Source organism: Dendrobates tinctorius, unplaced genomic scaffold (assembly GCF_039654945.1).
Source record: "Dendrobates tinctorius isolate UK_male_01 unplaced genomic scaffold, ASM3965494v1 ptg000073l, whole genome shotgun sequence".
NCBI classification, from domain to species: domain Eukaryota; kingdom Metazoa; phylum Chordata; class Amphibia; order Anura; family Dendrobatidae; genus Dendrobates; species Dendrobates tinctorius.
Window position 1 is genome coordinate 36,661,984 of NW_027361741.1, and position 23,123 is coordinate 36,685,106.

At 42.4% G+C, this 23,123-nt stretch overlaps 1 protein-coding gene across 1 annotated transcript in view; it reads right to left on the reverse strand.

Annotated features, from left to right (window-relative positions):
* Positions 1 to 14,136: 14,136 nt before the first annotated feature.
* SPPL3 (signal peptide peptidase like 3) overlaps positions 14,137 to 23,123 on the reverse strand; it is a 150,814-nt gene continuing 141,827 nt past the window's right edge. Inside the window, exons 8-11 of the mRNA XM_073582769.1 lie at positions 20,083 to 20,246; positions 19,767 to 19,966; positions 18,689 to 18,798; positions 14,137 to 15,398 (exon numbers count right to left, since the gene is read on the reverse strand). Coding sequence (XP_073438870.1) covers positions 15,327 to 15,398; positions 18,689 to 18,798; positions 19,767 to 19,966; positions 20,083 to 20,246 — 546 coding nt within the window. The 3' untranslated portion in view covers positions 14,137 to 15,326. The remainder of the gene's footprint in view (positions 15,399 to 18,688; positions 18,799 to 19,766; positions 19,967 to 20,082; positions 20,247 to 23,123) is intronic.

Sequence of the window (23,123 nt, forward strand, 5' to 3'; positions counted from 1 at the left end):
GAGCCGAGGTCTGAATCAGCGCATGCGCCGCCATTTTGCTGAAGACCTCCGGGAGATGAATGTACTCAAAGAAGGCTTGTACAAACGCAGAGGGGCCAGGCAGGACCGAAAATCCTGCTGGCAGTCCTGCCCCAATGCATAAAACTTGTAACATGAATTAAACAGGAACCAACCTGTAGAATTCTTCCCTACATGTATCTATTAAATCAGTAAAACTGTGCCATTATGGCCACAGCTTTACTTTAACATACTAAATCGTGATGACAGGTTCAGATTCCCTTTATGTCTAAGACTCAGAACAAGGCTCAATATCCTTGTTCTAAAATTCAGACTTGCAATGAAAACATTTTAAGTGACCTCAGCTCCACCCATCAACCGCTGAGATTCATCAAGTTACATAGGGCAGGAACATACTGGAGTACAGCTAGAACTGCGAGACGATGATGACTGGTGAGTTTGTTGCTACAGTTAAGACACTTACACATGTGTACCCTAACAAATAAGTAGAAAAAAAAATCATTGCAGTGGTGCGGTAAGAGACTCTTTTGGTGGTTATGTGAATTTACAATGACCAAGAAAACTATGACCCACACAGAATTACAAGTGCTTCTCTCTACATTAGAATATCATCAAAAAGTTAATTTATTTCAGTTCTTCAATGCAAAAAGTGAAACTCATTATATAGAGTCATTACAAACAGAGTGATCTATTTCAAGTGTTTATTTCTGTTAATGTTGATGATTATGGCTTACAGCCAATGAAAACCCAAAAGTCATTATCTCAGTAAATTAGAGTACTTTATAACACCAGCTTGAAAAAGCCCTGCTGAAATGTATGTTTAGTAAATGCACTCAGTACTTGGTCGGGGCTCCTTTTGCATCAATTACTGCATCAATGCAGCGTGGTATACAGTTGTGGCCAAAAGTATTGACACCCCTGCAATTCTGTCAGATAATACTTCCTGAAAATGATTGCAAACACATTCTTTGGTATTATCTTCATTTAATTTGTCTTAAATGAAAAAACACAAAAAGAATTGTCCTAAAGCCAAATTGGACATAATTCCACACCAAACATAAAAAAGACGGTGGACAAAAGTATTGGCACTGTTCGAAAAATCATGTGATGCTTCTCTAATTTGTGTAATTAACAGCACCTGTAACTTACCTGTGGCACCTAACAGGTGTTGGCAATAACTAAATCACACTTGCAGCCAGTTGACATGGATTAAAGTTGACTCAACCTCTGTCCTGTGTCCTTGTGTGTACCACATTGAGCATGGAGAAAAGAAAGAAGACCAAAGAACTGTCTGAGGACTTGAGAAACCAAATTGTGAGGAAGCATGAGCAATCTCAAGGCTGCAAGTCCATCTCCAAAGACCTGAATGTTCCTGTGTCTACCGTTCGCAGTGTCATCAAGAAGTTTAAAGCCCATGGCACTGTGGCTAACCTCCCTAGATGTGGATGGGAAAGAAAAATTGACAAGAGATTTCAACGCAAGATTGTGCGGATCTTGGATAAAGAACCTCGACTAACATCCAAGCAAGTTCAAGCTGCCCTGCATTCCGAGGGTACAACAGTGTCAACCCGTACTATCCATTGGCGTCTGAATAAAAAGGGACTGTATGGTAGGAGACCCAGGAAGACCCCACTTCTTACCCCGAGACATAAAAAAGCCAGGCTGGAGTTTGCCAAAACTTACCTGAAAAAGCCTAAAACGTTTTGGAAGAATGTTCTCTGGTCAGATGAGACAAAAGTAGAGCTTTTTGGGAAAGGCATCAACAGAGTTTACAGGAGAAAAAAAAGGCATTCAAAGAAAAGAACACGGTCCCTACAGTCAAACATGGCGGAGGTTCCCTGATGTTTTGGGGTTGCTTTGCGGCCTCTGGCACTGGACTGCTTGACTGTGTGCATGGCATTATGAAGTCTGAAGACTACCAACAAATTTTGCAGCATAATGTAGGGCCCAGTGTGAGAAAGCTGGGTCTCCCTCAGAGGTCATGGGTCTTCCAGCAGGACAATGGCCCTAAAACACTCTTCAAAAAGCACTAGAAAATGGTTTGAGAGAAAGCACTGGAGACTTCTAAAGGTGGCCAGCAATGAGTCCAGACCTGAATCCCATAGAACACCTGTGGAGAGATTTAAAATGGCAGTTTGGAGAAGGCACCCTTCAAATATCAGAGACCTGGAGCAGTTTGCCAAAGAAGAATGGTCTAAAATTCCAACAGAGCATTGTAAGAAACTCATTGATGGTTAACAGAAGCGGTTGGTCGCAGTTATTTTGGCTAAAGGTTGTGCAACCAAGTATTAGGCTGTGGGTGCCAATACTTTTGTCTGGCCCTTTTTTGGAGTTTTGTGTGAAATGATCAATGTTTTGCTTTTTGCTTCATTCTCTTTTGTGTTTTTTTCATTTAAGACAAATTAAATGAAGATAATAATACCAAAGAATTTGTGTTTGCAATCATTTTCAGGAAGAAACTGAGTATTATCTGACAGAATTGCAGGGGTGTCAATACTTTTGGCCACAACTGTAGAGGTGATCAGCCTGTGGCACTGCTGAGGTGTTATGGAAGCTGAGGTTGCTTTGATAGCAGCCTTCAGCTCGTCTGCATTGTTGGGTCTGGTGTCTCTCATCTTCCTCTTGACAATACCTCATAGATTTTCTATGGGGTTAAGGTCAGGCGAGTTTGCTGGTGTCATGATCCAGACCGGGGTTGGAGTCCTGTTGCCCCTTTTTCCCAGTCTGGCCATGAAGGGGTTAACCTTTCTCAGCCTCAGTCTGGGTTCAGGTTTGCTATTTATTGCCGCTGCTTCCTGCAGGCGATGTCAGTTACAGTTCCTGCCTAGTGCTGATGTAGCCGACTGATTGGTCCTGCAACGTTTGCCATCTGATCCCGTGTCTGTTTTCCCCTATTCCTGTTCTATCTCAGTGTTTCCCTTTAGTGTGCTGACTCCCTGTTTTGACTTGGCTTGCATCCTGACCTGCTTCTGTCTTACCCGCTTCTGACCGTTGCTGATTCTCTGGCTTATCCATGACCGTGAGTTTGTTTATTCCTTTGGTACTGCGCTACAGTCTAGGATTTGACCCGGCTAGTTGACTACTCTGCTGCCACCTGTGGTAGCCTTGCTGCTGCACTGCAGGCCAACTGTTTAGGTGCAGTCCTGCTTCCACTCTACTGCCATCTTGTGGAGCCTGCACCTACGTGCATCGCAGTAGCATGATAGATGGCCAATCGAGCACAGTGATACTGTTGTTTTTAAACCAGGTATTGGTACTTTTGGCAGTGTGGACAGGTGCCAAGTCCTGCTGGAGAATTAAATTTCCATCCAAAAAGCTTGTCGGCAGAGGGAAGCATGAAGTGCTCTAAAATGTCCGGGTAGACGGCTGTGCTGGTGTTGATAAAACACAGTGGACCTACACCAGCAGATGACATGGCTCCCCAAACCATCACTGATTGTGGAAACTTCACACTAGACCTCAAGCAGCTTGGATTGTGTGCTTCTCCACTCTTCCTCCAGACTCTGGCACCTTGATTTCCTAATGAAATGCAAAATTTACTTTTCTCTGAAAACAACACTTTGGACCATTGAGCAAAGGTCTAGTTCTTTTTCTCCTTGGCCCAGGTAAGATGCTTCTGGCATCGTCTATTGGCCATGAGTGGCTTGACACAAGGAATGCGACACTTGTAGCCCATATCCTGGATACGTCTGTGTGTGGTGGCTCTTGAAACAATGACTCCAGCAGTCCACGCCTTGTAAATTTCCCAAAAATTTTTGAATTGCCTTTTCATAACAATCCTTTCAAGGCTGCGGTTATCCCTATTGCTTTACCACCCTTTTCTACCACACTCTTTCCTTCCACTCAACTTTCCATTAAGATTTTTGGCTACAGCACTCTGAACAGCCAGCTTCTTTAGCATTGACCTTTTGTGGCTTACCCTCCTTGTGTAGTGTGTCAGTGACTGGCTTCTGGACATCTGTCAATTCAGCAGTCTTCCCCATGATTGTGGAGCTACTGAAACAGACTAAGGGATCTTCTTAAATGCTTAGGAAGCCTTAGCAGATGTTTAATTATTCTAATTTACTGAGATAATGACTTTTGAGTTTTCATTGGCTGTAAGCCATAATCATCAACATTAACAGAAATAAACACTTGAAGTAGATCACTCTGTTTGTAATGACTCTATACGAGTTTCACTTTTTGTATTGAAGAACTGACATTAACTTTTGACGATAGTCTAATTTAGTGAAAAGTACTTGTATTTGCCACACGTCAGTGATGTAAACGCAGACCTTATCTTGACCTTCAGTGTTCCTGTTAACTGCCATGTATTAATTACCTCTTCCTCAGTTTGAAATGTAACTTGAAAACGCTTTGCTATCGTCGGATACTGTGCTAGGCAGCTGCTTAGAATCAATGGATGCTGTTTTTTTTTGTACAAAGTTAGAAGAGGCTGGATTTTTATAAAACTGGGTAATTTGCATCACCTGGCTCCTAACGATGATAGCGTACAAGCCATAACAGGCTAATTAACCTATTTACGAACTAAAGGTACGTCATATGTCAACTCCCTGTTTGATGCAGGCTCAGGCAAAGCCCGCATGTTTTCAAGCACGACAGCTGATTTTATTATCTGTCATGTGCCCCTGACAGCAGCCACAGGTGTAATCGCGATCCTGACAGCAGCGGCAGGCATTCATAGCAGATGAACATTTCTGCTGCACATAGCAGGACTTGAGCCCTGCTATGCGTAGCACAAGAGATCAGATGATTGCAGCTTCAAGTCTCCTATGGATACTATTGTAGCAAGTGGAAAAAAAAATGTTTAAGCATATTAAAATTTTTTTTTAAATGTTCAAATCACCTCTCTTTTGCACCATTCAAAAATAATAAAAAATACACATTTAGTATCACCACGTGCAGAAACAGACGGTCAAAATATATAAAAAAAAAAAATTAATCCAATCAGTAAGCAGCGTAATGAGAAAAAATCAAAACGCCAGTATTACCTTCTTTTGGCGCAATAAAATGCAAGAACAGGCAATCAAAACATCATCTCTACACTTAAATGGTGAAAAAAAAACAAAAAAAACACGGCGCACAAAAAATAAGCCCTCACCCAGCCACCAAAAAATGGAGACGCTACAGGTCTCAGAAAATGGCTCCATTCCCCCCCCCACTTAAATAATAAAGAACCTGTACATGTTTAGTATCTACAAACTCGTAATGACCTGGAGAATCATAATGGCAGGTCCGTTTTAGCATTTAGCGAACATTATAAAAAAAAACTGCAGAATTGCAAATTTTTTTGCAATTTCACCGCACTTCGATTTTGTTCCAGTTATCCAGTACAATAGATGGTAGAATCAATGGTGTTGTTCAAAAGTACAACTCATCCCACAAAAAACAAGCCCTCACATGGCCATATTGATGGAAAAATAAAGTTATGGCTCTGAGAAGAAGGGGAGCAAGACACAAAAATTGAAATTCCCAAGGTGGTAAAGGAGTTAAGGTCTGAAATCTTGGTCAAATTTATCTGAGCACATAAATCTCCAAGGGTGCCCAAGCTTTTGAATCGGCCTATTTTCCTTTAAAAAAAAAAAATTTCTTTCCCCAAAATAAAAAAAAGAAATGTGTCATCTTTAACTTTAGGCCTTTTAAAGATCATTTCATCTTCAACTTGCCTATCTGTTCACAATAACAGTAATTTTGACCAGGGGTGCCCAAACTTTAACACGCCACTGTAAAGGTTTCATAGTGTACACACGAGCACACATGTATGTCAAGGTTTCATAGTGTCTGTGCAAAAAAAATGTTCCATAATGTCTGCATGCGCAAGTGATAGCCAAATAGATTGTACTTTTTCATACTCTTCTGCATTTTGGCTCTTTGTTAAAGGGGTTGTCCACTACTAGGCTCTGTTCCCGCAGTGTCTGCACTTGTGGTTCTGAAGTTGTGATGTGGTGAAATGACACGTGATGCCCAGGGCCCAATCAGTGCTGGCGTCACCGTCTCCTGTCAAAATGAACATCAAGAGGAAGTCTGAAATCAGCTGTAACCCAGACTCCCGCTTCATGTTCAGTTTGTCTGAAGGCAGAGATATAGATGCCATCGTGGCACAGGAGGGGAGTATAGGTTTATTTTATCAAGGCCGAACATTCACTTTAAGAAGGGGTTTTCCTAGTAGTGGAGAACCCCTTTAACTCCTTAGGACACCATGACAAAATGTATGGCACAATCAGGTGCGCTTATATGGAGCAGTCTTAGACGCTGAGAACACAACAGTTTTTAAAGCAACTCGTCAGAATGCTTGTTCCAAACATCTTGGAGAACTAACCACAAGTCTTCTGATAATGTAGGCTTGCAAAAATCATTCTGTTTCTTCATGCAATTCCTCACAAATTTGGTGATACTAAGATCAGGGCTCTTTGGCGGCAATATCACTTTCCAGGACACACTTTTCTTCATTACACTGAAGATTGTTCTTAACATTGCTTGGCTCCAGTTTTCTTACCCAGCAGGATAACGACCCCGAAGATCCATCATGCAATAATACCAACAAGAAAATGTTTGGTTGTATAAGCATCTGGCTGTTTTTCTTAGCAATAAAGATAGTAGATACAGTGGTCAGCCAAGGAAATTTAGTGCAGCAAATGAATGACACATAATGCTTACTTCCCTTCTAAAATCAGATGATTTTTAACAATGCCATCAGCTCAGAACTGGCAACAAACAGTGGGACCCAGCTGCACCCAACTATTCGTTGGAGAAGTCAGACCAGAAGTGGTGCTCATGGAAAAACTGCAGCCAAAAACCATACATTTACAAAGAAAACAAAGACCAAGGCCCTAAACTATGCATAAAAACATAATTGGTGTGCAGAAAAATAGCAGCAAGTCCTCAGGTTATACACTATGGCAAGACTAAGAACAGCAACAAGATATAAGGTTGTTAAACTGAATCAGTAGGGTCTCTCCCCGGCAAAGATTTCAAAGCCAACTAGGGTTTCAGGATATGTAGTATTCATGTTATTTTGATGTAGCACTGAGAAAAGGGCAACACCAAAGTCTGTAGACGCAGTGCTGAGACACAGAATCTTGCACCAGCAGATGAAATACAGGGGTTGGACAAAATAATGGAAACACCTAACTTTTTGGCATCATAATCTTCGAACATGTTATAAACATGCAAACCGTGACATATGGTAATGTTTTGTAGTTGATTATTTGTGTCATGTGATATGTGTATGTAAATTAACTTTGTTTTGCAGAATTGTAAGAACATTGATGAGAACCTGATACCAATGGCAGACCTCTCGGATTTTCAAAGAGGCCAAATTGTTGGTGCTGGTATGGCAGGTGCTAGTGTAACAGACAGTGCCCGAATGCTTGGTGTGTCAAGAGGTACTGTCTCCAAAGTAATGACTGTGTTTGAAAGAGAAGGAAAAACGTCCGCGGCAAAGCATAGGTCCGGCTGAAAGTCAAAGCTGACTGAGAGAGACCGTCGGACTCTAAAGCGAATTGTGAGAGAGGATCGCAAGACCACGGCTCCGAAAATCACTGCTGAGCTCAATGAACACCTACAGAACACCAGTTTCCATGAAAACTGTTCGTCGGGAGCTGCACAAATCTGGATTCCACGGAAGAGCTGCAATTTGAAAACCGCTGCTCTCAATGACAAATGTTTCCAAGTGTTGAGTGGTGTAGAAACCTCCACAATTGGTCCCTCGAGCAGTGGAAACATGTTATATTCTCAGACGAATCATCGTTTACCCTATTTCCGACCTCCGGTCGAGTGTATGTTTGGAGACAGCCGAAAGAAGCATTCCATCGAGACTGCCTTCTCCCAACCGTAAAACATGGCAGATGTTCTGTGATGATCTGGGGTGCTATTTCGTGGAGATCCGCTGGGTCAATGATATCCCTTCATGGAAGAATTAACAGCTGCAATTATTTAGGCATTTTGGGCGACCAAGTGCACCCTATGGTTCAAGCACTGTTCCCAGAGGGGAACGCCATCTTTCAGGATGATAATGCACCAATTCATACAGCTAGAATCGTTAAAGCATGGCACGAGGAACATTGTAATGAAGTTGAGCATCTCATCTGGCCCCCCCACAATCCCCAGACCTCAACATTATTGAGCATTTATGGCCGATTTTAGAGATTCAAGTTCGACGTCGATTTCCGACGCCATCATCGCTCAAAGAACTGGAGGGTGTTTTAACTGAAGAATGGGCTACAATTCCTTTGGAAACAATTCACACCTTGTATGAATCCATACCTCGGAGAATTGAGGCTGCAATCACCGCAAAAGGTGGACCTGCACCATATTAAACTAACTTTTGTTGATGTTTCCAGGTGTTTCCATTATTTTGTCCAACCCCTGTGCATTATGCTTCCCTTTGAAATTAGTAGATGTCCAGCAGTGCCATCAGCTAAAAACTGGTAGACACCAGTGCGACCAAGCTATAGCCATCTAGTAGTTGGAGAAAGCTGCCCAAAGGTGGTCTTCTTTGAATAATTGCGGCCAATAAGCAGATATTCAACACAAGAGCATAGCAACAACTATGCACAAAAACTTGGGTGCAGAAAATTGGCAGCAGGTGCTCTAGGCTAACTAGTCAAAATCTGAAATATATGGCTGTCACAGTATGCAGTTTGTTTGACAAAGAGCTGGATAGATAAATTATGTCCTCGATGCTGAGAAATACAGATACTTAATCATACAAAACCATCAAGGAGAAATTTAATTGGCTCCAAATTTAAGGCTACATTTACATCACGTTTTTGCCAGACTTCATTGACTCCATTGGAGCTTACATTTGCAACTCTGAAATACGTGGTTTACTGTTTTGGTGTGCACCTCGAATAGTAGGATATTGCTGAAAATGATGTCCCTCAGGCTAGTTTCATATTTGCGCTTTATAGCGCAGCGACGGCCTGCGCACGGCCGCCGCTAAGCCCCGCCTGGCTCCCTGCCCGCCCCATCCGGTCATCACCTCCTACTAGCGCACATGGGCGCTTGCGATCTGCGCACCCTATCTTTAGCATAGGGTGCGCAGATCGTGCGCTGGCCGTGCGCTAGCAGAATTTTGCCGTGCGCTGCGCACTTTTGAAGGTGCGCCGTGCGCACCGAAATGCAACATGCTGCGTTCGGCGCACACGGGCCGGGAGGGGGCGGGGCTTATGGGGCAAATGTGAAACTAGCCTCAGAGCACAAAGTGTCTGCATTGGCAGGTACACCTGTTTTCAGGGCTTCAGCCATAAGCCCTAATGGAGCCACTTTGTGTGATTAAAAGGGGATGTGCACATGGGCTTATTTTGCAGGATGACAACAACCTCAAATATACAGCCAATCATTAAGAACTATCTGCAGTGTAAAAAAGAACAAGGAGTCCTGGAAGTGATATGCTTCAAACATCCCTCATCTCAACATCAAGGATTTGCTTAAGTCTATATTCACAGGAGTGAAATATAGCGTGGCACTACTGCAGGGTGCACAAGTAGGTTACCCAAACCAAGGAGCAAAAATGAAAATAACTTGGCACTCAACTTATAGCGTTCATGAAAATAGAAAGAATTTTATTTGTGCAGTCTGCAAAACTTTTCGGCCTACATGGCCTTCATCAGTCTGAGCTATGTGACAAGCAGTGGAAACTGCGTCCAGACCCATGCCCACTTCTACTAACCACCAGTGCCTCATTAGGACCTGCTGTACTGACACACTGATGTAAAACAAGCAGACTGATGAAGGCCATGTAGGCCAAAACGTTTTGCAGATTGCACAAATAAAATTCTTTTCTATTTTCATGAACGCTATAAGTTGAGTGCCAAGTTATTTTCATTATATTCACAGGAGATCTGGGATTAAGTTAGCCAAGATGTTTGGAACAACCTCCCTTTTGAGTTCCTTCAGAAACGGTGTATAAATGTACCCAGAAGAATTGATGCGGTTTTGAAGACAAAGGGTCATCAAATATGGATTTGTTATAGATTTTGCCTTTGTTCATTCACTTTGCATTGTTACCGTAATTGATAATATATTAATTCTGTTTTTGAAAGCATTCATACTTTGCAGTACTTTTTCCACAGTACTGCATACAAGTCATTTTCTGTTACTTAACAAATGCCTGTGTTGGGATAGGGAAAGTTTTGTCACCCTGCATATCATAGCAAATTACATTTCATATGGCATTATGCAAAGCTATTTAAAAGTGGTTCTATTAAACTTTTTCTCTTTATGAGCGCACCGCTCCTAGGTTCCTGATGGGGGCGGTGTGCTCATGATGACTGACAGTTCGAACAATTTGCATGTTCACGACCCTGGTCTGTACCGAGCAGACAGATTTGCCTCCATGCAACATGGGAGTAGCGTAGGTGCACCAACACCGTATCCAGCCAGTGTCAGTAGCACAAGTAGACCCTGACGCATACAGCCTGCCCGTTCCATGAGCTCCTGGCCTAGGTAACTGAACACTGCAGGAAGGATGGTAACTTAGGTGACGAGCTGTACACTTATAGAATTAAAAATCCCATCATTCTTGAAAACGGAGAGGATTTTTAATAAGTTGTAAAGTGTTTTTGTTCTTAGGGTGTGTGCACACGTTGCGGATTCTGCTGCGTTGTACAGTACCATTTTAGTCTATGTAAAAAGAAAAACGCAGTGCACACGTTGCGTATTTTTCCGCACAAATTTGCTGTGGATTTAAATCCGCAGCATGTCACTTCTTTGTTCGGATTTCGCAGCAGTTTGGCACCTGCTCCATGACACGTGTCAAACCGCAGGCTAATCCGCAGATTTAGACAAATCTGCGCAGAAAAATCTGCAGCAGAATCCGCAACGTGTGCACACACCCTTAAATGTATTTTCTCAGCCGTGTAACATACCAGAACTGGAAGTTCTGCACATTGCTCCATATCCTAGATTGTTTAAAGGTGTTCTATGGGCATAGAAAACAATAACTAAAAGAAATGTGATTAAAAAAGAAAAATCCAAAATGCATTTAATTAGGAATCATATTTTGTCTAAGGAGGTAATCACTATAGAATTAAACTGGTCACTGCTACACTACAAAAACCTTTCCTCAGATATAAGAAATGTAAGGCTAGTTTCACACTAGCGTTTCTGCCATCTGCGCACAGCCGCCGATAAGCCCTGCCGCGCCCCCTCCTGACATCACCGTCTATTATCGCACATGGCCGCATGCGATCTGCGCACCCTATCTTTAATATAGGGTGTGCAGACCGTGCGCTAGTAGGGTTTTTGAGTGCGCTGCGCACATTTGAAGGTTCGCCGAGCGCGCCAAAATGCAACATGCTGCGTTCGGCGCGCACCTACAAAAGTGCGCAGCGCACTCAAAAATCCTACTAGCGCACCCTATATTAAAGATAGGGTGCGCAGATCGCATGCGGCCATGTGCGATAATAGGCGGTGATGTCAGGAGGGGGCGTGGCAGGGGGCAGGGCTTATCGGCAGCCGTGCGCAGACGGCAGAAACGCTAGTGTGAAACTAGCCTTAGCCTGTGAGCATGTGCAATAGCAAACTTCACTAATTCCGTAATATGCTGAAATATGAGCGACCAGTGAATATTTTGATTTAATTCTGTAGATACCAAGAGTGCTAAGGAAAGAAGCTGCAACTCACACTGCTGTCCACCCAGTCTTAGAGACACCCAAAGTGAGGATAGAAACTGCTGTCAACTCTATCTGATCCAATACTGGAGATACTATGGGGTGCAGAGGTAAGAAGAGGATGCACAGGATCCACCCTGTCTATGCTCTAGTATTAGAGATACCAGAGGTGCTGAGGCAATACAAGGCAGTTCACACTGCTTTCTACCATGTTTTTCTGAATGCTGAACAGCTATTGTGCCCTCTGGATAACCCATATCACATACTGGCAAGTTATCTACATGTGACAGCAGCACCTCAGCATTCAAAAAAAAGACAGTGTGGAAAGCACTGTAGGCAGATTCTTCTTCTCTCAGCACACCTGGTAATTTCCAGTGTTAAGGCAGAACATCCATAGGGAGAACATTTTTTCACTCATTATGAGAGGGGGTGGAATTTCCTACTGCACAAGCTCACATGCTTCTGTCCTATTTACACTAGGGCAGTTTTTTTTCTGTCAGTATTAACACAGAGGAAATTTTAATTCTATAGTGCTTACCTCCCTAGAAAAAAAACAAAAGTGATTTGCAAATTCACAGTATTTAGGAATTTATTGAGGACATGTAATTTAGTTATTTTTTTCTAATCCTGAAAAATCTAATACTACAGTAAACACAAACATGTCAGCAAGTTAAAAGGTTGTACAGATAAAGTTGCCAAAAATGACAACCTTCTCTTGACATTACTTCCTGCGGGAGCGCTCAGCTGTGACCGGAGGTATAAACTTTACCTTCGGTCACTGATGTCAGCTGATGGGACTACAGCTCCCATCATCTGACACCTGCTACCGCTAATTACAGTGAGAGCAGGAGCACTGGATGGGAGTTTTCATCTGCGGCTCCTGCACTGTAAATAAATAAAAAATCGGCATGGGTTCATCCTTATTTGCCTAATCCCAGCGAAGCCCTCAATCTACTGTAATAAAAATAGAATAAAAAAAAACAATATACCTGTCCGTGAGAGTTTTTCTCACGGTGCTAATGGGGATGTCACAGAGGTCACTGCAGTTCAGCCCAGCTGGGAATGGAGCCTCAGTGACCTGACGTAACCTCAATGACATCACCACCGGTCTCTGACGCTGCGCTCGCAGCATCTCATTCACCAGTGGTTTTCAGCCGGGACAGTCGCATCTTGGCACTGTCTAGGTTGGAAATTGTTTATCTCCCAGATATGGATTACAGCGTGGGACAGAACGATGGACAAGTATGGTATATTGTTTATTTTACTTTTATTACAGGAGATCGAGGTCTTCACTGGAATTAGACGTTTAAATAAAAATGGAAAACGGTGTTTAGCCTCTCCATTACTAAGCCGCGGGCTTGATGTCACCGCACAATACAAAGGTGACATCAACCCCACAAATATTACCCCACTTGCCACCGCTACAGGGCAAGTGAGAAGAGCCGGGCAAAGCGGCAGAATTGGCACATCCATTAGATGTGCCATTTCTGGGCAGTTGTGGGCTGCTATTTTTAGGCTGGGGTGGGGCAATAACCTTTACCCCTTACCAGCCTGAAAATATCAGCCCCCAGCTGTCTGCTTTAGCAAGGTTAGTTGTCAAAAATTGGGGAGACCTCACGCAGTTTATTTAATTACATTTAAATAATTTTTTTTAAAAAAACAGCATGGGGACCCCTCTTTTCTTGCTATCTAGCCTTACTGAAGCTGACAGCTGAGAGTTGCAGCCCCCAGCTGTGAGTTGTGTCTGGCTGGTTAGCAAAAATACAGAGGAACCCATGCCGTTTTTTAAAATTATTTATTTACAGCGCAGGAACGGCAGATGAAAACTCCCATCGCCGCTCCTGCTCTCACTGTAATTAGCGGTAGCAGGTGTCAGATGGGAGCTGTAGTCCCATCAGCTGACACCAGTGACTGAAGGTAAAGTTTATGCCTCTGATCACAGTTGAATGTTCACGCTGTCTTTTGACAGCATGGGAACTGCGGCTCTTTGACCGGCAGGGATGATTTCACCGCCGATCAGAAGCACATGACAGCGCAGCAAAGACTGGATGTTTGTGAATGGGGTTCCGGTCCAGGTACTGTTCTGGTACCCGAACCCAAACTTTTTGTAACTGTTCGGCCGAACCCACCGGACCCGAACATCCAGGTGTGCACCCATCTCTACTTATCATCTATTTCTAGTGTTAGGGCTCATACTCACATGCGAGAAACTCGGACGAGTCTCGCACGTCAATACCCGGCACTCAGAAGCGGAGCATGCGGCTGCATGTATTTTTATGCAGCTGAACACTCCGATCCATGTGCCGGCGGCAGTGCCGGGTATTGAGACGCGAGACTCGTCCGAATTTCTCGCATGCGAGTATGAGCCCTTAATGTTCAATTCAATGACGCTAGTACATCCAAGTTACAGGCCATAAAAATTTGCCCATTCCCCAGCTAGACCGTCCTAACCTGTCCAACAGTTGTACACTGCAGCTTAAAAAAATAGTAGTAGAGGCAGACATACAGAACCATATTTAGAGGTTTTTTTCCTTTAGTCTTTTCATGAGTGAGGGTAGTCACATGGAAATATCAGAAATACATCAGACAAATGAAAATACTAAAATACAAAACAATAGAAAAAAGAAAATATGTATTTACAGGTAGGTAACATTATTATGGAGGGAGCGATGAGCGCAGCAAGTTTGACATGCAAGAGTCCAAGGGAACCGCTAAAAAGGCTGCGCAAAAATGAAGACAAAGGTTTTGGAACATTTCATCTGCCCTAGGTCACTACATTGATCAGAACCAAATACAGTCACTAAACAGCCCATGAGTACATCAGAACAAGCACACAATACAATGGATTGGAACTGAGGCTTCACTTTGCTGGGATGGATTAGTCATAGAAAGCCAAAGATGAAAGTGCAGGACATGCGACAGAACACAGCAGGCCTGACCTGACCTGGCATTATTCTGTGAATATTTAAACTATCCATAGAAAATATATCACCTCAGACTTGCCCTCTGCAACATGAATTGGGGAAAGGGTGAAATGGAATTAAATACGACAGACTATGTATATACTTTGAGAAACTCACACACTGGCTGAGATCTAAAAAGTCACTTCACACCACGGAAGATATTTAAACTTAAAAAAAAAAAAAAAAAAAAAAAAAGGAAAAAAGGGGGAAGGGAGACAAAAAAACAAAACAAAACAGGAAGGAGAGCTGGTTAGAGGGCTGCACGTCTCCTCATGGGGTCTGGTCCCACAGGTTTTGCAGAGCCGAAGTAGTCCTGGAGGCCTTTAAAGTCACATGCTACATAGAGCCACAGTTAGGCCAGACCTTGAAGGAATCCAAGATTTCCAATCCACATAGATCCACTGGATCCCAGTCCTATATATATATATTATATAATATATATATATATATATATATATATATATATATATATATATATATATTAGTCTAAACTCTGATGTTCCAACAGGAATATAGTCCGCTGCTGAGGGCATGTTTCAGAGATAAAGGACCCTTTCATAGAAGTCACTAAAGTTTTTTTGTTTTGTTTTTTATTCCCATCATTTTACAACAAAAATTCCTTTGAGGTCCATCAGTTGTAGCTGTGTCCATTTACACTGAGTTTATCCAGAGGAGAAAGATGTCAAATTGAAAGAAATTCTGCCAGGTTTGGCTTGGTTTGCCGTTCCCATCATACTTCGAGGAAGCGGGAGCTGCTGGCCTTAGAGTGGAACGGTTCTGACCACATTCGGCGCAGGTCACCCTGTGAGAGAGAGGATAGGGTCAATGAAGTCTTCAGCGTACAGTGTAAGACTGTGCAGAATATCTTATCAATAAGTCTAATCCACTCTAACACCAAGCTACAGGAGAAATTATGAACCATCTCTTGTTGAACAATCCAAGCATCAAAACGAAGTGACAATACCAGATTATGGTAATATAGGCTGTAACAGACATGAAAAATTGGAAGAAAGAGGCGAGACCAATTAGAACAGATATCCAACAAGTAGTCCCTAAAGTCTCAATTAGTGAGGCGCCAAGAATTTTCTCAATACTATATGCTTCTCAGAGTATACACACATTTACTATTGTACAATATAGAGTTGCAGGCCAGATTCACTGTTATAGATGGAAACTCCCTAATGCTGGATTATAAAATGTTATGTGTGACTGTCCCAAATCAGGCAAGTTCTAGTCAGAGGTATGGAGATGAATTGCCTCAGTGCTTGAATGCAATATTTCCCCAGGCCCGATTACCTGCTTACTAGGCTATATTGGGGAATTTTCTAGTTGAGGAAAATTATCAGTTTCAGTTGGAGAGAGAGAGAGAGAGAACGAGAGAGAGAGAGAACGAGAGAGAGAGAGAACGAGAGAGAGAGAGAACGAGAGAGAGAGAGAACGAGAGAGAGAGAGAACGAGAGAGAGAGAGAACGAGAGAGAGAGAACGAGAGAGAGAATTTTGTCCGGCACCCAGAAAGAATTTCGGGTTAAATAACTGTCTGGAGGATCCGCCACAGAAAAAAACGTTGCAAGCTCCGTTTTGAAATTTTTGAGGATGGTGACGGACAGCAACTTTTGGCGGATCCTCACAAAAAACGGATGCAACGGACGGCAATCCGTCACAATCCGCCATTAATGCAAGTCAATGGGGAAAAAAAACGGATCCTCAAAAGAAAATTGAGGATCCGTTTTTGTCAAAACCTGGCGGATTGTGACTGATTGTAAAAAACTGAAGTGTGAAAGAGGCCTTACTGACCCCAGTGTACACAAAGAAAAATAAAACATGCGACGTTTCAGCCTCACAGGGCCTTTATCAAGACATTAAAGAAGATGTACATGGCGTGATAAATGCCCTGCAAAGCCGAAATGTCACTGATTTTTTTTCTGTTACGTGTACACTGGGGTCAATAAAGATTTTGTGAAGGAGGATCTTCCGTGCCTTTGATTTTTGGAATTTACTGAAGCTTTACAACCTTGTGGAGGGTGGAACCAAGCTAGCATGAACTGTGAAGTGGTGCAAGGAATATATCTTTATGGATGTCATGTACATACAGGTAACAGATGTCAAACCTTATGTACACGTGTGTGTATATATAAATGTATACACACGTGACTCCATTTTACAAACTACACCTCTCAATGAATTAATCTAGGGGGGGTGCAGTGATCATATTGACACCACAGGTATGTCACAGAATTTTTTGAAAAAAATAACTACATTTTTACCACCAAAATTTAGTTTTAGCCCCAGATTTTACATTTTCACACAATATATGGGTTAAAATGACACCAAAATTTGTCCCACAATTTCTACTGAAGGTGGCAATACCCCATATATGGCTGTACAGTACTACTTAGCCATACGGAGAGACTCAGGAGGAATGGAGCGCTATGCAGATTTTCCTAGAACAGTTTGCAGACTCCATATAAAGAGCCCCTAATTGCTAGAAGAGGAAAATCCTCCCTCAAGTGATCCAATTTTGGAAACTATATCCCTTGGGGAATTTATCTGCAGGTGTAGTGATGATTTTGACTCCATGGGTATTTTCTAGAAACATGCAGCAATGAATGTTGCCGAGTAAAAATTGCAAACTGCCGCTGTAGTAGTCACCAGTACGTTGCTGTCACCAGTACATTATGCCCAGCCTGTGCTTCTGTAGGCATGCACCCGCAAGTTGGGCGAGCTCTCATCACTTCAGAAATGCCAGAAGTGGATGCTATATGTGGTTTAAATACACAGTGGGGATCAGAAGAGAGGGGATATTTGGATTTGAGAGTGCAGAATTTGCTTAATTTCTTTTAGCGGGTGAGGAGCCATTTAGTTTTTCCAGAGCCTTTGTACTACCAGTAACGTAGAAACCTCCAATATTTCAGTTAACCTGACAGACCTGAGTGGGGACTTGCTTTTTTGTGGATTGAGTTGAAGCTTTTATACAGAACATTTTACATAACGTTTGGTATCACATTTATCCGCCGCTCTACGCTGACCACCTCCTTTGGGGTTTCCATCTAAATCTCTGAGTGACATGATTCAGTTGAAACCTCTGAGGGATCCATTCAATCTAATGTGGCAGCATTAGAAGTGCACAAAACTGTGGTAGATGGCACTTTATTCAGTCCTAAAAAGACAGACACTGCTGGATCACAGATCAGACAGAGTCCACAGTGTCTTCATCTGCCTCATTATAGGGAATTTTCCACCAGAGGTTCCGTCTGAATGACGTATTTCAGAGATTTACACGGAAACCTCGATGCAAGCCCTCAGAGCAGAGCACAGGATAAATGTGCGCCAAGTATTACCGCGAGCTTTGGGAGGCAGAATGAAAAAAAATTAACAGCGGGTGAAGAATTAGTTTTTTTTATTTTTTACACCGTTCTTCATGCGGCATAAGTTATTGGGCATCTTTACTCTTCGGGTCGGCGCGATTACAGAGATACCAGATATCGGATTTTTATGTTTGGCAGCTGTGACACACTAAAAGATGCTTTTTATTGCAAAAAATAGTTTTTGCATCCCCTTATTTGAGCGCGGTGTTTTCATATTTTGGCCCACAGAATCATGTGAGGTCTTGTTTTTTTGTGTGATGAATTGACATTTTTATTGGTACCATTGTCTGGCACATGACCTTTTTTGATCGCTTTCTATTTCGATTTTTGGGACGCAGAATGGACAAAAAACCGTCAATTCAAGAATTTTTTTTCTCTTGGGGGGGTTATGCCACTTTGTGTGTGGTAAAATTAATAAGGCAGTTTTATTCTTCAGGTCAGTATGATTACAGCGATAATCAGAATCAGCAGACACCCGGCAGCGATCGCCAACGCACAGCCCAGCCCGTGTGCGCAGGCGATTGCAATGTCATAATAATACGTCCCTGGTCAGATAGGAGGGTACAGGGAAGGTATTATTACGACAGATGTTAGAAAGGGGTTAAAGGCACTCTATCACTGGGATGGCTGCCTTTTTGTTTCTTATGTTACATTTTTTTCATGTTTGTAATTTTTGGCAAAATGTTCAAAAAAAAATCTGATTAAAAAATGAAGACCACAACCTACCTTTAAATAGGCCATGGTGAGCAGCGGTAATAAAGTAAAGGGAACCAAATAGAGTAAAGCAGGCTGTGCAGCTCTGTGGATACGTGAAGCCACCGTCGCCGTTAACAGTCCTGTAATGTAACAAGATTAACACAAAAAGGGTTTTTTTCCTCTTCATTTAAAGGGATAGTCTCGGAAGATAACAAAAAAAATTGCACAATCCCTTTCCTCAAAGTATAAAGTTGAGAAGTACAGTGCAGTTACATGATCTTTATAACCAGTGTAATTCCGTGTGACAGCATCTGCTCCTCACTGCTCCCCTCTCTTGTGTTGGTCATTACATCATAAACCAAGTGATAATGTCTTATTCACAGGGCATACTACAAGTAGGCCATGCCCACTCTTATTAGGATGACTGTTCCTTACCGGGGGGGGGACCCTTTAACGAGTCTAGTTACATGACTTAGGATAAAAGCCAAGCCAGAATCTCAATTTGCAGGCACTGTGTTTCGGGGTACTGCCCCTCATCAGTGCAAAGTGTGAGATCTGGTTTGGCTGTGTGAGAGGCGTCTGACCGATATCCAAGAAGTATCATTTCTCCTTGCGGAGAATGACATGCTAAGCAGGTCGATATGAGGAGACTTAAAGCTGCAAGGCTTCTCTGGGAAATATGCTAACAGATGTTACAAGGGTTAAAAATATCAAAGTACACTGGACATCTCATCTTTATAGTGTATATGAGTGCAGGAACAGTTCAAACATGTTTTATCTCCCCCGGAGCACCATTTTAAGGCAGGTTATAATGAAAATAGAGACTCAGTTTATTATAACACCAAAGAAATCTGAAGAGCCGATATGATACATAGAGAAAAAAAAAAGGCTCAATTCACATGTCAAGTCCAAGATGACAAAGTGGGTGGGTTAGAATCAGATCAGATGTTAGTGATCACTGCAACTAGCAAATACACTCTCACAACAAAATTATATAATAATTAACTGGCATTCATAAAAAATTCAAACATTTTTAAAGGAAGAGGAAGGAGGGCATCTTGAAGGACCAATCTAAATATGCTTAATCTATCAGGTGCTGGTTACTTACCCACAAAGTACCCAATGAGTGTGCAATGGAAGTAGGAGACCTTCTGCATTCGTCCAGAAATGTTGGCGGTCCCCTGTGCGCCACAAGAATCAGTCGTTGCCTGTTTCTTGTAGTTGTCATATCGCAGAACGAAGCAGAGAAGTAGTCCTGGCATTACAATGTCCCCTATGCCAAGCATGGAAAAGTGACTGCCTGTAGAACTACACAAAGACAGTAGTAACGCAGTGTAAGAATACACAAACAGGAATGGATTCATCTAGAACAGCTATTGCCGCATCTAGAAAGCAGAAGGCATTTCTCAATAAGAGAACCTTACCTAGGAAAAACTAGTTTTCCTGGCAGTGACAGACGAGGTATGTCCCTACCAACATTAGGGCCAAGATGAAGCTTCCTTGACAAGACATCCAGAGGATTATCAGCAGGTTGTGTTGCCACCTTGACCATCACATTGCTGTTAAATATGTAGGCAGAAAAGAAGACCTGCAGAAGAAGTACATGATAGCAATTATATCATATGCAAATAGCATGTGAAAGATACCCTATAGCGGACACTTAGCCCCAAAGGCATCTCATCCAGCCAATTAATTCTCATACTTTTCAATGATGAAGGGCAAAAACCTTGAAACTTCTGGAAATATGAATCACATGAGTTGTTCAGTGGAGACAACCCACTACAGCAGTGCCAAAAATGTGGTCGCTAACTGCGGTTTATGCACATTGTGGGGCTCAGAAGGAAGGGGACCTGTGGATTTGGGAGGGCAGATTTACATGGGGGGGGGATTTGGAAGAGGGCGCCATGTTGCATTTCCAGAGCCTATGTGATTCAAGTAATGTGAAAATACCCTTAAACCTTATGCACGAACACAGCCCTGCATGGGGTCCTGGTATTTGAGGACTAAAGGCCCTTTTACATTTAGCGATGCACCAGCGATCCAACCAGCGATCCGACCCGGTCAGGATCGCTGGTGCATCGCTAAATGATCGCTAGTGAGCTTTCATACAGAAAGATCTCACAGCGATGCAGCAGCGACGCAGTGCACGATACTTACCATTCACACACAGCGATCCTGCGTCCTCCCGCCCGCCTCCACGCGTCGCTGGACGTCACAGCAGGAAGCCCAGCAGGAAGCAGACGACGAGAAATGGAGCCGGACATTCTCGCGCGATCAGCGATGGACAGCGGGGGAGCCGGTCGCTGGTAAGTATCACACATAGCGATATCGCTAGCAATATCGCTATAACGTCACAAAACCGGTGACGTTATAGCGATATTGCTAGCGATATCGCTTAGTGTAAAACCCCCTTAAGTTGTACGTGTTAACATATTGGAGTACATAATCTCTTGCTGAAACTGATCAAAAAATGTTAAGATCACATTTATCCTATGCTCCAAGTTAAGCATGTACATTGGGTTTCCCTTTAAATCCCCCCAAAATTGGATTCAGACAAAACTTCTCACTAAGCAGCTGGAGTCACTTTGGACTCAGCTTGATATATGCTCCAGTGGTTTCTTTCCTTATGCCTTATATGGTCAACCACACTTGTGTGTGCCAAAAAGATGTCTAAAATGAAGGGACAGCGCCGAAACAGTGTGACTTCATCTGCCTCATTATAGTCAATGGTTCCATCGGGGGTCTCGTATGAATCATGTTCTTTGGGGTTTTTTAAACCATTAACGACCGTCGATACGCCTATTAACGGTGGCATTTAAGGGTATTTAAACCACAGCACCGCTTTTTAGTGGTGATGAGGAATAAGGGTATAGCGCCCCCCAGAGTCGGAATTTTTCTGGGGTCTCGGCTATCATGGGAAGCTGAAACCCCAGAGAACATGATTCGGGTCGGTTTTTACCGACCCCAGGGTTGCAATTGCCGTTGTTAAAGGTATAACGGGAGAGAAATAGGGTCCCCCGATACCCCCGTTGTCGATGTAACCCACCATGAAGTCCCCTGGGCCGCCGGAGTCCTCTTCCGTGAGAAAATGGCGGGCGCATGCGCAGTGCACCCGCCGAGATCTGCAGGCCGGCACCTGGAAATTTTTCCTATTGGTTCATTTTGATCACTGTGATAGATTCTATAACAGTGATCTAAATAAAAAGAAAAGTATATCAAACCCCCCTTTATCACTCCCTTAGTTAGCTAAAAATAAAAAATAATTTCCATTTTTCCATTAGGGTTAGGGTTGGGACTAATGTTAGGGGTTTGTTAAGTTTGTGGTTAGGGTTATGGGTTGGATTAGGGGCATGTTGGGGTTAGGGTTGGAGTTAGAATTGGGGGATTTCCACTGTTTAGGTACGGGGTCTCCAAAAGCGACATGGCGCCACCATTGATTCCAGCCAATTTTGCATTCAGAAAGTCAACTCGTGCTCCCCTCCCTTCTGCTCCCAAGATACGGGGTATCGGGGTACTCAGGAGAAATTGCACAACTAATTTTGTGGTCCATTTCTCCTGATACCCTTGCGAAAATAAAAAAAATTGGTTCCAAAGTAATTTTTTTGTGAAAAAAGTAAAATGTTCATTTTTTCCTTCCACATTGCTTTAGTTCTTGTGAAGCACCTGAAGGGTTAATAAACTTCTTGAAAGTGGTTTTGCACACCTTGAGGGGTACAGTTTTTAGAATGGTGTTACTTTTGGGTATTTTCTGTTATACTGACCCCCAAACTCACTTCAAATGTGAGGTGGTCCCTAAAAAAAAAAAAAAAAAGGTCTTGTAAATTTTGTTGGAAAAATAAGAAACCATTGGTCAACTTTTCACCCTCAAAACGTCCTAACAAAGAAAAATTATGTTTCCAAAATTGTGCTGATGTAAAGGTGACATGTGGGAAATGTTATTTATTAACTATTGTGTGTGACACCACACTGATTTAAGGGCACAAAAATTAAAAGTTTGAAAATTGCTAAATTCTCAATTTTTGCCAAATTTCCATTTTTTTCATACATGAATGCAAGTTATATTGAAGAAATTTTACCACTAACATAGTACAATATTTCACAAATAAACAGTCTCAGAATCAAATGGGACACATTGAAGAGTTCCAGAGCTATAACCTCAAAGTGACAGTGGTCAGAATTGTAAAACTTGGCGCTGTCACTAAGAGGTTAAGTGAAAACCACAACATGTGTGTTCAGCAGAGAACAAAGGACTAATATGAACAGAGCCTTATTCTGAATTTTTGGAAGGAAGAATGAATAAAAACAGCATTTCAAGAACTGTATTTTTTTTTAACTCCGTTTACTGTGCGGTATAAGTGATAAGACTACTATATTCCTCGTGTTCGTGCTAGTACAGCGATACTAGATTTCTATAGATATTGTTCTTTTGTTTTGCTAGTTGTGTACACACATTTTCATCAAAAAA